Source organism: Oncorhynchus kisutch, linkage group LG11 (assembly GCF_002021735.2).
Source record: "Oncorhynchus kisutch isolate 150728-3 linkage group LG11, Okis_V2, whole genome shotgun sequence".
Taxonomy (NCBI): domain Eukaryota; kingdom Metazoa; phylum Chordata; class Actinopteri; order Salmoniformes; family Salmonidae; genus Oncorhynchus; species Oncorhynchus kisutch.
The window spans coordinates 12,997,562-13,013,340 of NC_034184.2; the positions used below are offsets into that span (position 1 = coordinate 12,997,562).

Here is a 15,779-nt window from a genome sequence, read left to right on the forward strand (position 1 = left end):
AGGCCTTTAGCTGCCTACTAACTAAGGACTCCAGTACAGACAATTTTGATATGGGTCGATAGTTGTCAAGTAGCGAAGGATCCCCACCTTTCAGGAGAGTACAAAAGCAGATTTTCATAACTTGGGGATTTCCTTAACATCAAGCTTGAGGTTAAAAATACATGTTAAGGGGGAACAATTTTGTCTGCAGCTAGGTGTAGGAAGCAGGGGTATAGTTCATCAGGGCCAGGGGATTTTTTCCATCAATTTATTTCAGGGTTTTGCATACTTCTGAAACAGAGAAGGATGAAAAGGGGAACCTGGTGAAGGACTACACAGGGGTGTCAGGTAAATTCATAGGGAGGTCAATTATACCTATGACCTTTTCAAATAAACTGCCTGCATCTAAAAAATTATTCAAGGCTTTCAGAATGAAGGTTCTCTCAGTTACAATCTGTATGTCGACCAACAATTGTTTGGGAAGCTGTGTATCTTTTTTGCACTCCAAACCTTTCACTACTTGCCAAAATGTTGATGGATTATTTAGATTATCTGAAGTAGATTTCAGGTAGTGGTCTGCTTTCAATTTACAGATCATAGCCACACCCATATTTGGAAGATGTTTAAAAGATATCCAATAATCTCCTGAACCAGACCCTCTTGCTTTAGCCTACATAGCATTTGGTTTCCTTATGATTTTAGTAAATTCCTTAGTAAATCAAGGGTTCTCTCTGCCCTTAATTCTGATTTTTTTTTTTTTTAAAGGGGCCTATTACATACATCCTGGAATGCGTTGTGGAAGTAAGAAAAGGCTAGTTCAACATCAGAGATGAATTCCATTCAATGCTAGATACATCATGCAAAAAACCTTGAATATCAAACCGTTTCTAGGTTTCTTTTCGTAATGACACTTGGAGATTTTAGGAATTTTACCATCTCACACACAGGCAATAGCACAGTGATCACTTATGTCATTTGCAAAAATACCAGAAGCATTAAAACGATGAGTATTGGTTAAGATCAAAGAGGACATTTTATATTCAACCTAGTTACCCTGTTGACAATCTGAGTGAGATTTAAAGCTATTGCATAGAATTTTAAATTGATCAGAGCGAGATGTTAGCCAGTCCTGATTCAGATCACCCATCAGGACAAACTCAGAATTGACATTGTGAAAACTATTTGAAAATACAATCCAGAGAGCCAACAGTGCAGATGGAGGTCTATAACAGCAAGATACAACAATATTTAAAAATGAGCCACGGTTTAGGTTCAAAGACAGATTTTCAAGTTGCTTAGGTTTAGTAACAGAAGTCAGAACGACCACCGAGAACTTGTCTTATACATATACAGCAACACCACCACCCTTAGATTTACGATCTGTACGAAAAACATTCTAACCAATTATGCCAATATTTTAGTCTGTAATATATTTTTTGGAGACATTTTTCAGAAAGCATAAATCCATCAGGGTCGGCAGCTGTTGTCCATATATTCACCAAATCAAGCTTGGCAGAAGACTTCTTACACTCATATGCTAAAACTTCAGGCCACTGACTACTTAAATTGGGCAGGGGTAAGAATGTCAGGACCTGGGTTAGATCGCACATTTCCAGACAATAGAAGCAGCAAGATGATGGCAAGTCTAGATCGAGGGTTACAACATTTGGATTGACAGACAGCACTTGAACAACAATCCAGAGTCACCAGAGTCTTTAAAGACACATATTTCAGGAGATGTATGAAGTCCAGAGACATGGTTCAGAACCAAGAGGACAGTCCTGACATGTAAGCGCAAGAGTCAGATTTCTCACATATTGTTTGAGAGAAATGTGCATAGTTCTCACGTGCACTTCCGGAGCAAGAGTGGGGTTTCTCACAAAACTCGAGGGAGAAAGTCATATATTTCCTTATTCACAGAGCAACGGGCTCTAAAAGTATGGCCAACATTGTAAAAGCCAAGGGTAGACAACAGCAACATGTTTTTATTTATTGCCTTAAGAGTCACTAATCAAATAGTCCAACCACAGATCAATAAAAAGTCAGCGATGTATGCGTATGATGTAGGCGAGCAAAGCTCCGGGGATAGAGAGGGTGGCAAGGGTACCTGTAGCAGAATGGGAGAGACAGAGCAGGGCAGGCAGGGAGCAGGCAGGCAGGCAGAGAGATCAGTTCTCTGGCCAACAGTGCACACGGATCGCACTGTATCGACGTGAAAATGTATCGACATAGGCTGACCTTGACACATGGATTGTGTGTGTGTGCGCCATTCAGAGGGTGAATGGGCAAAATTGAAGTGCCTTTGAATGGAGTATGCCAGATGCACCGGTTCATGTCAAGACCTGCAATGCTGCTGGGTTTTTCATGCCCAACAGTTTCCTGTGTATCAAGAATGGTCCACCACCCAAACAACAACCAGCCAACTTGACACAACTATGGAAAGCATTGAAGTCAACATGGGTCAGCATCGCTGTGGAAAGCTTTCAACACCTTGTAGAGTCCATGCCCCGATGAATTGAGGCTGTTCTGAGGGCAAAAGGGGGTGGTACTCAATGTTAGAAAGGTGTTCCTAATGTTTTGTACAGTGAGAGTATGTGTAGCCATCTATTGTGCTATAGAGTAATATGAAGGTGTCACTGAAGGAAAGACAATGCAGAGAATGACCTAGGAGGATAATGTAGGGGCTGTGTTCTTACACAAGCCATACCCAAAACTACAGCATCTATCCAGATTCAATTCCCTGAACAGACTGACAGCTGGAACTGGAGAATATGTCCCAGACAGTCCTTTTTATATGGGCTCATCATTTCACATTACAAGTATCCCTGAAAGTTTCAAAGGCATCCTACAGCACTAACTTTGCTGTGTATTGTACAACCGGCATGTGTCATTGAGGGAGTTTGGGGATATTCCACATGGGGGTATTCCATCCAAACATCTCGGTCAAAATGGACGGTCTATACGCCCATTAGTGAAATTGGATCAGCTGAGAGAGGAAAAGTCCATATATCAGAAAGAGTAAAAGGCAGGAAGAGTTTCCACAGCTTCCTGTTTGACCTCTACTGAAGGCTTCTGGGATTGCAGTCCCAGAGGTTTGATTTGGATTTGACAGTAAAAAACAGGAGTATAAACCTGCCCCAGTTTGAGAAAACATTACAGTAAAACACTCAGAGGATAAAATACAGGACGTCTACATCTAATACTCCTGAGTGCCATTTAGAGGCTCGACAAACAATACTTCAAACATTTACTGTGGTTTTCCCTTCATAAACCTTCCTCTGTGCCCACAGCACAGTAGGCAGACGGAGTAGAGTAGAAGACTGTTAAAAGTGGGAGCTTCAACTGTACAGTAGCCCCTTGAGACAGCAAGATAATTGACTTCACAAAGCAGCAAAACAACTAAAATCCTCTCAACAACTACATTAAAACCACCCAAACCTTAGGAGGGGTCTTTACAGTACATCAATATCCCATTCTCAACCACCTTCAGGAAACACTCAGTGCCAAGTAAGAAGAAAGAATAATCTCTCAGTGTGTTTCCTCCAAACCGAGCAGAGGACCAGTGTCTCTTTGGCCAGGCCCACTCTCTCCTGGCCGCCTGCCCAGCCGCCTTCCTGGGTGAGATCTCATTTCTGCTCTGCTAACATCACTGGAAGAACAGCCCGAGCTCCATGCTGGTAGGGAATAGGCTTTCTCTGCGTCCGTGTGAGCTTGAAAACATGTGCCTCAGTCAGTCAGCATTACATACATGCGTGTCAGAAGCATTGCTTCAGTCAGTCAGCGTTACATACATGTGTGTCAGAAGCATTGCTTCAGTCAGTCAGCGTTACATACATGTGTGTCAGAAGCATTGCCTCAGTCAGTGTGCGGCCCACATCTTAACCAGCCCAGTACTCACTCCTCTCGCTGTGATGAATCAATGTGGGTAAATCTATGAGAGGATCTTAGTCCAGCTCACATCCACGGGGCTTTGTTAGACACACACAGGAAGGGCTTACTTACCAATTCCAGTATTTTTAGAGACTATTGATCAGATCAGGCCAGATTTGGGTGGAGGATAGCACTTGAGTGTGAGTGGCTGGCTGGAGTTTCCTGTTTGGCTTAAAAGTGTAGTGAGGTGGAAGAACTGGGCTGGCTAAGATAGTCACACTTTTATAGTGTTATAAGTGGCTCAAATGTTAAAAGTGCACTTCGCAGCATACTCAACTCATACACTTAAGACGCCACCCAAAAAACACACTTGCTCATATTGAACTTCTAAAGACCGTTTCCATTGAGATCCATGTTTTTCCTTTTCTAACCACCAATGGTCCACTGTTCTGCCTATGGAGCCCTGACCTGTTCACTGGACATGCTACCTTGTCCCGGACCTGCTGTTTTCGACCCTCTCCCTCTCTCAACCTCTGAATGCTCAGCTATGAAAAGCCAACTGACGTTAACTCCTGAGGTGCTGACCTGTTGCACCCTCTACAACCACTGTGATTATTATATGACCCTGCTGGTCATCTATGAACTATCTGGACTTAATGGCCATGAACTATTTAAAATCACAGCCAGAAGAGGACTGGCCACCCCTCAGAGCCTGGTTCCTCTCTAGGTTTCTTCCTAGGTTCCTGCCTTTCTAGGGAGTTTTTCCTAGCCACCGTGCTTCAACATCTGCATTGCTTGCTATTTGGGGTTTTAGGCTGGGTTTCTGTAGAAGCACTTTGTGACATCTGCTGATTTATTGTAGCACAGGGATAGGAAACCAACTGAGCCATGGGAACCTGCCGTTGGGAACAACCACCACCAGTGGCACCCACCTGCCCAGAGCCTGCACCTTGGCTGTGTGTCTCTCCTCCAGCTCATCCAGGCGTCTCCTCAGGGCGTCTGTCTCCTGCCTCAGCCCAGCAGAGTGCTCCATCTCCCCATCCAGCAGGCTACGCAGGGACCTCGAGTCCCGGAAGACAACACAATACTATTACCATACAGTCACAAAAAAACACAGTCTCAGAAAACTTGCATACATATATACACATAGCTCCAAAGATCAACTCATACCATCAACATTAGGAGACTCACATGTTGTGTTCATCCAGCTCATCCTTCCTGTTCATCATGGCTACTATGGCCTGGTGGAGCTCCACTGTGGACGAGAGACCGTTAAACACAGACAAACACACAGATGCAAAAAAATACATCTGGAAAAGTGGTTATGGTTCACATTTCTTTTACTCAGCTCATATTGAAGTCTCATCACTACCACTACTGTGCCACTGAGCTGAGTGATACATGAAATACTAAACTGGTTTCATACTGCATGTGCTGCTGCCTGTAGCCAACTCTTCTGTCGTTGTCATGACGACACAAGTTAGGTCCAGAACATAGAGCAGGGCTACTCAACTGGTGGCCCGCGGGCCAGATAAGGCTCTTTTATTCCATTTAGAATGTCCCTTTGATCAATTCTGAACATACATTTTAGAACATTTACAAAAACTCTGCAAAAACCTGATGTTTAGTACAAAAAAGGAGCCCTCTTTCAATATTCTTCAATTGGAGAATCTGTTTTCCTGTAGTCCCACCGATTAATTGTTGTCAATCGTCACCAAACATACAAGTTACAGCCAATAAGAGCTGCTAACAGGGCTACAGGGTCTGCCTGCCCGACTATCAGCTTTTTCACCGCAGATGAGATCACTACACTGCCTGATACACCAGTGTGCTCTAACCACTAGGATACCCTGCCACCCCTATCCTGATAAACTTTTACATAATGATGTTGGGTGGTTAAGCAATGGTTATAGTGCTGTCAAGAGCAGCTGTCAGTAGAAAGCCAACACATACTGTATCTAGAGAAACTGCTTAATGAGGAGTATCAGATGTTTGTTATTTAGTGACATCTTCAATCCATTGAATGGACTCAGCCTAGCTCATTTCCCATACATACCAAATTGGTTGACTACAGGGGCAGCAAAACTGGACTTCAATGCTATGATACTCACCCAATTAACATACTGCTTAGCTGGTTGGGCCCAAGCTTGCTGTACAACATTAAAACCCCTTCAGTGTGCGTACAACAGGCTCTCAAAGTGCTGGATAGAGTAGACATCACTGTTACATCCACAGACAGCATGAGCTACTGAGTGGGGAAAATCTGGTTCAATACACCGACGCATGTCTTGTATTCAAGATCCTAATGGCCCCCTCCCTCCACTTAGTACTTCAGTCAAACAGAAAAACCCACGGCAGCAGATCCACAAGTCTCAGTCTGTCGGCGTGCCACGTGTTGTTTGTCCTATGTTGCTCTGTCTGTCGGCGTGCCACGTGTTGCTTGTCCTATGTTGCTCTGTCTGTCGGCGTGCCACATGTCGCTTGTCCTATGTTGCTCTGTCTGTCTGTCGGCGTGCCATGTGTTGCTTGTCCTATGTTGCTCAGTCTGTCGGCATGCTACGTGTTGCTTGTTCTGTTGCTTGTCCTATGTTGCGCTGTCTGCCGGCTTGCTACATGTTGCTTGTCCTATGTTGCTGAGTCTGCCGGCGTGCTACGTGTTGCTTGTCCTATGTTGCTCAGTCTGTCGGCGTGCTACGTGTTGCTTGTCCTGTTGCTCTGTCTGTCGGCGTGCTACGTGTTGCTTGTCCTATGTTGCTCAGTCTGTCGGCATGCTACGTGTTGCTTATCCTATGTTGCTCTGTCTGTCGGCGTGCTACGTGTTGCTTGTCCTATGTTGCTCAGTCTGTCGGCATGCTACGTGTTGCTTGTCCTATGTTGCTCTGTCTGTCGGCGTGCTACGTGTTGCTTGTCCTATGTTGCTCAGTCTGTCGGCGTGCTACGTGTTGCTTGTCCTATGTTGCTCAGTCTGTCGGCATGCTACGTGTTGCTTGTCCTATGTTGCTCAGTCTGTCGGCATGCTACGTGTTGCTTGTAATATGTGACTCTGCATGTGCTCACTGCTCCTTGTTTATCAATATTCTTATTGTTTTTAATAACCGGCCCAGGGACTGCGGTTGAAAATTAGCCGGCTGCCTAAAACAGTCACTTTTACTGAAAGGTTGATTCAAATGTGCACTGTCCCTGTAAAAATACAAATAAACTAAGGGAGGGATAAAACAGTTATTGACATGACTGAAATTGAAGTGTGTTATTTCCCTCTGATTTGAGCCCAAACAAAACGCTCCCTTTCCCTACACTGCACAATTTTATTCAGTCATCATCAGCACAGATCAATCCCGTAATGTTGGAGTTTCTAGAATAAACTGAAAGCTAACTTTGCAACGAGATTTGATGAGTTTAAGTCCCTACAGAGGTGGTGCAGTTTATTATAGGGACCCGTTCTCTACTGATGCAGGGGGAGAGAGCCCTCCACAAAAACTAGTCAACTGAGATAAAAGGTTTCCCATGTGTAAATAAAAACAAAAGATAAAACAGACAGGAAAGTAGAAATTATTGTGATGCAGGTCAACGGTGTACAAATGTCATTATTTAAACAAATGTACGCATTGAATTAGGCCAATCTTAAAGCACTTAAAATGAACTTTTAGCAACATTTGATTTGAATAAAAGTGCTTTATAAACATCATAATTGTGTCTTTGCATTGTATTTTTAATACCGGTTTTAGTAATCCCATGAAGAAAATGTCTTGCCCCCCTGTAAAATACCTTTTTCAAATCTGGCCCCCATAAGAATATAGTTGAATAGTCTTGACATGAGCATGGGACCAGCCATGCTACTAAAATAGCACCTCGGCCCAGATACATACACACCATACAGTCACAGCACAGCTCTTTACTCACATGACGGATATAGGCTAATACATAGACCTACTTCTCTCAGTGCAGTGCTATGGAAAAAGTGGCAAGTGCCAAGACCTTATGAATACCAAAGTATTTACTCAATTATAAGCAAATAAATTATACAGATCAGCTGTTGGCTATCAACAGCCACGAAGCTTAGAAGTGGAGCGTGTTTTGGCCCCGGACGCATTTCAAAAGGTAGGTCTACAACGCAAAGCCTCGGCTAAGTGGCTGGTTGAGGTGAAGAAGAGGAGGATGAAGATGGGCGCTAGAGGAGGAGAGGACAGAACCATTATATCTGGAGCTCCCAACTCCACATCACTGCTCCAGATATGTGGAACATTTACAATAACCATGCGTTCACCACAGGAAAACAGCACCGGTCCATTAACGAGCTGTATAGTGTGTGTGTGGCAGGCGCTAACATAATGGTGGACCTCGGCTTATGTTCTTTATACTGCACACAATGTTCTCTATCTATACACACACAGTACTCCTCTTTTGAGAGGTGCTAATCTTTTGAGTGTTTGACTATAGACGTGAGTTACAACTTTAGACGTGACTGTGGGTCTTCCACAGTGCTTAAAGGCAGACCGTCACACTTGGATCCCCAGCCCTGATACCCTGACTAACATTACAGGCTTGGTGAGATCCACACACAGGAAACACATAACATCAATATGAGCATCAGCGGGGCTAACCTCTGCTAAGCTTTAGAGAATTACACAAATCACGTCCTAGAGGCGAAAACACAGACAGCGTGTAAAAGGTTGACTGGTTCAGGGCATTTTATATTCCCGGAAGTTTTGAAAGACAATAGAGCAGAAGAAATGTGGATGACTGGTGTGTGTGTTGTATAGAGAAATGAGATCTATCGAAGAAGACATGATTTTCTGAGGGTACTGTTCTGTTTCAGTCCTATAAACTGGAGACTACAGTTTGAGTACACACAGGGCACACCGATACTGAATTAACAGTGCCATCTCCTGGTTGAATAAAATAATTCTCATCATACTGAATTCCCTTCTTACCACACACACTCACCCACTGTCATGGACTCTGGTAGACCGGGGGTGGCACTGGGAAGGACACTGGAGAGAGGTGCATTCTGGCCCGGCGGGCTGGCCTCCAAGCTGCAACACCACAGAGAGAGAGAGAGAGAGAATGTTACGTGCATATCTCCATCCAATAACTCTCAAGACTATTGAAATCAAATTTTATTGGTCACATACACATGGTTAGCAGATGTTAATGCGAGTGTAGCGAAATGCTTGTGCTTCTATTTCCGATAGTGCAGTAATAGCTAACAAGTAATCTAACAATTCCACAACAACTACCTAATACACACAAATCTAAGTAAAGGGATGGAATAAGAATATGTACATATAAATATATGAATGAGTGAAGACCGAGAAGCTTAGGCAAGATGCAATAGATGGTATAAAATACAGTATATACACATGAGACGAGTAATGCAAGATAAGTAAACATTATTAAAGTGCCATTATTAAAGTGACTAGTGATCCATTTATTAAAGTGGCAACAGCCTCTCTGTGTCATTGATGGCTGTTTAACAGTCTGAAGGCCTTGAGATAGAAGCTGTTTCTCTGGTCTCTCGGCCCCTGTTTTGATGCACCTGTACTGATCTCGCCTTCTGGATGATAGCGGGGTGAACAGGCAGTGGCTCAGGTGGTGGTTGTCCTTCATGATCTTTTTGGCCTTCCTGTGACATCAGGTGGTGTAGGTGTCCTGGAGGGCAGGTAGTTTACCCCCGGTGATGCATTGTGCAAACCGCACCACCCTCTGGAGAGCCTTGCGGTTGTGGGCGGTGCAGTTGCCATACCAGGCGGTGATACAGCCCGACAGGATGCTCTCAATTGTGCATCTCTATAAGTTTGTGAGGGTTTTAGGTAATAAGCCACATTTCTTTAGCCTCTGGAGGTTCAAGAGGCGCTGTTGCGCCTTCTTCACCACACTGTCTGTGTGGGTGGACCATTTCAGTTTGTCAGTGATGTGTACGGTGAGGAACATTTATTTTTTAAACGTTCCACCTTCTCCACTGCTGCCCCGTCAATTTGTTGACTTTGAGTGAGAGGTTATTTTCCTGACAGCACAATGAGTGCCCTTACCTCCTCCCTGTAGGCTGTCTCATCATTGTAATCAAGCCCACTACTGTTGACGTCTACAAACTTGATGATTGAGTTGGAGGCGTGCATGGCCACGCAGTCATGGGTGAACAGGGAGTACAAAGGGGGCTGAGCACGCACCTTTGTGGGGCCCCAGTGTTGAGGATCAGCGAAGAGGAGATGTCGTTTCCTATCTTCACCACCTGGGGTGGCCCGTCAGAAAGTCCAGGGCCCAATTGCACAGGGCGGGCATGCAGTCTGGGCTGGCAGCCTTGTGAGGGTTAACACATTTAAATGTCTTACGTCGGCCATGGAGGAGGAGAGGGAGGTCCCGCAGTCCTTGGTAGCGGGCCACGTCGGTGGCACGGTATTATCCTCAAAGCGGACAAAGGTGTTTAGTTTGTCTGGAAGCGTGACGTCGGTGTCCGTGACGTGGCTGGTTTTTCATTTTGTTGTCCGTAATTGCCTGTAGACCCTGCCACATACGTCTTGTGTCTAAGCCGTTGAATTGCAACTCCACTTTGTCCCTATACCGACATTTCACTTGTTTGATTGCCTTGGGGGGATTAACAACACCGTTTATATTTGTCCATATTCCCAGTCATCTTTCCATTGTTGAATGCAGTGGGTTGTGCTTTCAGTTTTGCGCGAATACCGCCATCTATCCATGGTTTCTGGTTAGGTAGGTTTTAATAGTCTCCGATGCGCTTCCTTATAAACTCACTCACAGAATCAGCATATAAATCGATGTTATTCTGAAGCGTGGATTCCGATTGGTCAGACCAGCGTTGAATAGTTCTAATCACGGGTACATCCTGTTTGAGTTCCTGCCTGTAGGACGGTAGGAGCAAAATGGAGTCGTGGTCGGATTTGCCGAAGGAAGGGTGGGGGAGGGCCGTGCGTGCATTGCGGAAGTTTAGAGTAGCAGTGATCGAGTGTATTGCCCGCACAAGTGCTACAGTCAATATGCTGATAGGATTCAGGTAGTCTTTGCTTTGTTAAAATCAAAACTATGAAATATTGATGTGAGCTCGGTTTTCTTCCCTCCCTTGTTAAGATCGTGTGCATGTAAAATTGACTGACAACATACTTGAACTGCAGCTGGGTTCTGGTTGTCTCGTGGTTGCCTGTGGAATCTGTCTGTACAGGAAATGCAACCGTATCCTCCACTGAACCAACTGAAACAAAATGAAAGTGCAAACAATGCTGAGGAATGTTTTGGATCAAATCTGTCTGCTTTAAGAATATGCTTCCCATATTCAACAGAAGCTTAGTAAATGTACAGAACCAGTCAAAAGTTGACACATCCACTCATTCAAGGTATTTTTTTTTTTTTTTACTATTTTCTACATTGTAGAATAATAGTGAAGACATCAAAACTGTAAAATAACACATGGAATCATGTAGTGACCAAAAAAGTACCAAGAGTGCGCACAGCTGTCATCAAGGCAAAGGGTGGTTACTACATGATTCCATATGTTTATTTCATAGCTTTGATGTCTTCACTATTATTCTGCAATGTAGAAAATAGTAAAACATTTAATTAAAAAACTTGAATGAGTAAGTGTCCAAACTTTTAACTGGTACTGTATAATTACCTCTAAGTAACATCACACACTATTCTCTTAACACCAGTCTGCAGTTTCTATAGAAACAAACTCCAAAAATTAACAATATGAACCAACACACTATAACCAAACTTCTGTGAATGTGTAAGAAATGACTGGTGAGCCCAGAGGACTGGGTTGAGGAACAGAGGGGAGGAGCCTGGCTCACCTGGCTGAGAGTAGGAGTGGCTGGAGGCCACAGGAATGAGGATGTTTGAACTGTCATGATCAGTCATGGCCTGCAGAGGGCTACACGTGGACACACTGGATAGGCTCCCCACCACCACTCTGTACACACACACACCACACACACACACACACACACACCACAGCAAGTACACTTGTTTATATCAATCATTGTTTAAGAGTTTCCCACCATGCTTATTGTATGGTTAAGAAAGTGAAAGTCTCCATAGTTACTCACTGGTTAGTGCTGGCCCTGTCATGGAGGGGGCTCTGTAGCTGTGGTCTGCTCTTGTACACCTCCTCTTCCTCATCATTATCAATAATCTTGGAGTCTGGCAGAGCCCTGGAGAAAGGAGGAGACCCGGCCCAACTGACAATCCCAGGCTCGGGCATCCCGTTCTGGGGAGGCGAGAGGGAGGAGGAGGGCTCCAGTGGGTCAGTGCCCTCCTCCAGACTGACCTGAGGAGCAGTGGTGCTCTTCCTGAGAGTGGCAGTACTCCCCGCCACCTCCTCATCCTCGTCCTCTGCTCCCCCATCCAGGTCGTCATCGAAAGAGATGATGTTGGTGATTTTCTTTTTCCTCCGTCGCTCCTTCCTCAGGCCAGAGTCTGGAGAGGAGAGAAAAAAAGTAGTTTGTTTCATATCCATGTTTTTGGGCTTATTATTATCATCATCATCTTAGTAAGAATATGAATAGAACTGAATATAAATCATTGGTTATAGCCACTGTTTCCCTTGTGTCTAAGTTGATTGTAATTTCTCCTCCCTACCTGCGGAGGCGCTGCGGGGCAGGACAGGCAGTGGGTCTGTGGAGCCGTCAGGGCGGTGGGTGGGGATGAAGCCTGGCACCACAGTGGTGGCGGTGCTGATCTCCCTGAGCAGAGTGCTCACCCCCTGGGTCGACTCCTTCCATAAGCTCCCTATGCCCTGGGTGGACTCCTTCAGGAGGTGGCTCACGGAAGAGGAGGAGCCTGCTCGGATCACACCATTTAGGTCCTTATTGTCGATGTTGATGGCAAACAGGATGGAGTTCAGTCCTGTGTGAGAAAGAGGGTCTAGTTAGAAGTCATTCACACAGCACAGCCTAGTTAGAGCACCATCCATCGGTAGTGGATAATGTTTCACTGCCAAAAATATAATTAAACCATTTAGTGTTCAGAAAAATAATAACAATGTCAAATACATGTAGCCTAGTCAAATAATTAACATCCAATCACATGAACCGTTACTCTCTCGCGGGAATTCCACTAACGGTCTGTATGTAGCTGCTGCTCATGTTGGTATCTGTACTGATGGTGTAAAAGCCATGACAGGGAGACATAGTGGAGTGGTAATGCGCGTGCAAGCAGTTGCTCCCGATGCCACTTGGGTACACTGCAGAGGTTCTTGCTGCCAAGGGAATGCCTGACAGCTTGAAAGACGTTTTGGACACTACAGTGAAAATGGTTTTATTTGTTAAAGCAAGGCCCCTCACCTCTCGTGCAGTGACTATGTAACGCTTTTACAACATACAGAAGTGCGCTGGTTGTCAAGGGGCAAAGTATTGACAGACGAGCTTAATGTTTTCTTTACTGACCATAACTTTCACTGCTTGCATGATGACGAGTTTCTCACAAGACTGGCCTATCTGGGTGATGTTTTTTCCCCTTGCCTGAATGATCTGAATCTAGGATTACAGAGACTCTCCACAACTATATTCAATGCGAGGGACAAAATTGAGGCTATGATTAAGAGGTTGGAGCTCCTCTGTCTTCATCAACAAAGGACAACACAAATGCCTTTCCATCATTGTATGATTTTTTTGTGCAAATTAACTCAAGCTTAGGGACAATCTCAAATGTGATATAGCAAAGCGAGAGAGTTTGGTGCACAATTACGCAGGTACTTTCCCGAAACAGATGACACAAACGACTGGATTCGTTAACCCTATCAAGACCTGCCTCCAGTCCAACATCTGAACAAGAGAGCCTCATCGAAATTGCAACAAGCCGTTCTGTGAAAATTTTATTTAATCAGAAGCCACTGCCAGATTTATGGATTGGGCTGATCTCAGAGTATCCTGCATTGGCAAGTTGTGCTTTTAAGACACTGATGCCTTTTGCAACCATGTACCTATGTGAGAGTGGATTCTCAGCCCTCACTAGCATGAAAACTAAATACAGGCACAGAGTGTGTGTGGAAAATGATTTAAGACTGAGACTCTCTCCAATACAACATTGCAGAGTTATGTGCATCCTTTCAAACACATCCTTCTCATTAACCTGTGGTGAGTTATTCACAATTTTGAATAAACAAGTGAGGTTTTATATGTAAGATGGTTAAATAAAAAGGGCAAAATGATTGATTATTATTATTTGTGCCCTGGTCCTATAAGAGCTCTTACTCACTTCCCACAAGCAAGGGTTGTGAGAAAAACTCACTCTTTCTTATGTTTAATATATGTATCGTATAGTGTGTGTGAGGCAGGCTTACAATGACTGCAAAAAACAACATTTGAGAGTGCACAGACCCTGGTGCTAGAGGGGGGACGCAGCTGGAGGTTGAATGTTTAAAGTTTGTGAACCACTGCCTTAACAAAAAAGGTAGGGGCATTGATCAACAACAAAAAAAGTCTGTATCTGGTGTGACCTCCATTTGCCTCATGCAGCACGACACATCTCCTTCACATAGAGTTCAATGGCTGAGCAAAATTGCTGGATATTGGTGGGAACTGGAACACGCTGAACCAGAGCATCCCAAACCTGCTCAAATGAGTGACATGTCTGGTGAGTATACAGGCCATCTTCCAGGAATTGTGTACAGATCCTTGCAACATAGGACCGTGTATTATCATGAGGTGATGGTGGCGGATGAGTGGCACGACAATGGGCCTCAAGATATCACGGTATCTCTGTGCATTCAAATTCCCATAGATAAAATGCAATTGTGTTCGTTCTCTGAAGCTTATGCCTGCCCATACATAACCCTACCATGGGGCACTCTTTTTCTTGTCATTTTTTACCCACCTTATTCTGCCGATCTTTTCTCATCGCTGCAACTCCCCAACGGGCTCGGGAGAGACGAAGGTCGAGTCCCGTGTCCCCCGAAACAAGACCCGCCAAGCTGCGCTTCTTAACAAACGCCTGCTTAACCCGGAAGCCAGCTGCACCAATGTGTCGGAGGAAACACTGTTCAACTGATGACCGAAGTCAGCCTGCAGGCACCCGGCCTGCCACAAGGAGTCGCAAGAGCGCAATGAGCCAAGTAAACCCCCCCCTCCCCGCCAAACTCTCCCCTAACCCGAACGAAGCTGGGTCAATTGTGCGCCTCCCTATGGGGCACTCTGTTCACAACATTGACATCAGCTGCCCTGGTGGCTGGTCTCAGAATATCCCGCAGGTGAAGAAGACAGATGTGGAGGTCCTGGGCTGACATTTTAAAGTGGCCTTTTATTGTCCCCAGCACAAGAAGCACCTGTGTAATGATCATGCTGTTTAATCAGCTTCTTGATATGCCACAACTGTCAGGTGAAAGGATTATCTAGGCAAAGTCGAAATGCTAATTAAAAAGGGATGTAAACAAATTTATACACAAAATCTGAGAGAAATAAGCTTTTTGTGGATATGGCATATATCTGGGATCTTTTATTTCAGCTCATGGAAAGAAAAAATATATATATTTTGTATGATGTGAACGAAAATGTCTATTTACAAGAATCAGAGTCATGCACTCACCTGCAGCCATGGTGGGCAGCATGCTGGCTCGCTCCTCATCCAGAATAAACGCCCAGTCTTCATAGAAGGTGCTAGAAAACACACAGAAAAAAATATATACTTCCAGGAAAGGTCCAAACTCCACACACACACACACACACACACACACACACACCACTTACCCGGGGCGCATGCGGTCTGCAAGCAGAGTGTGTAGGTAGCGCTCTAGTGAGTGTTCATTGAGGGCACAGCGGAGCCAGGCTCGGCCGCGGCCCAACTCAGAGGAGATGTGTCTCAGGGAGTAGAACCGCTGCAGCTCATGGCGGTTCAGATACTCCTTCACATAGAACCAGAACGTCAGCTCTGACCGAGAGATAAAAAAAAATTACATTTAAATTTAAAGAGTCTCTCAGAGCGTT

The 15,779-nt window shown here is 44.7% G+C and overlaps 1 protein-coding gene across 4 annotated transcripts in view; it reads right to left on the minus strand.

Annotated features, from left to right (window-relative positions):
* LOC109898932 (sorting nexin-29) overlaps nucleotides 1-15,779 on the minus strand; it is a 154,041-nt gene that overhangs the window by 126,996 nt on the left and 11,266 nt on the right. For all 4 annotated transcript variants that reach the window (XR_004211563.1, XM_020493985.2, XM_031835306.1 and 1 more), the window contains exons 5-13: nucleotides 15,543-15,723; nucleotides 15,382-15,452; nucleotides 12,439-12,705; nucleotides 11,907-12,276; nucleotides 11,652-11,770; nucleotides 10,966-11,053; nucleotides 8,794-8,882; nucleotides 5,041-5,104; nucleotides 4,782-4,910 (exon numbers count right to left, since the gene is read on the minus strand). Coding sequence is in view for 3 of the 4 variants with exons in the window: in XM_020493985.2 (XP_020349574.2) it covers nucleotides 4,782-4,910; nucleotides 5,041-5,104; nucleotides 8,794-8,882; nucleotides 10,966-11,053; nucleotides 11,652-11,770; nucleotides 11,907-12,276; nucleotides 12,439-12,705; nucleotides 15,382-15,452; nucleotides 15,543-15,723 (1,378 nt within the window). In the remaining variant the exon portion in view is untranslated. The remainder of the gene's footprint in view (nucleotides 1-4,781; nucleotides 4,911-5,040; nucleotides 5,105-8,793; nucleotides 8,883-10,965; nucleotides 11,054-11,651; nucleotides 11,771-11,906; nucleotides 12,277-12,438; nucleotides 12,706-15,381; nucleotides 15,453-15,542; nucleotides 15,724-15,779) is intronic.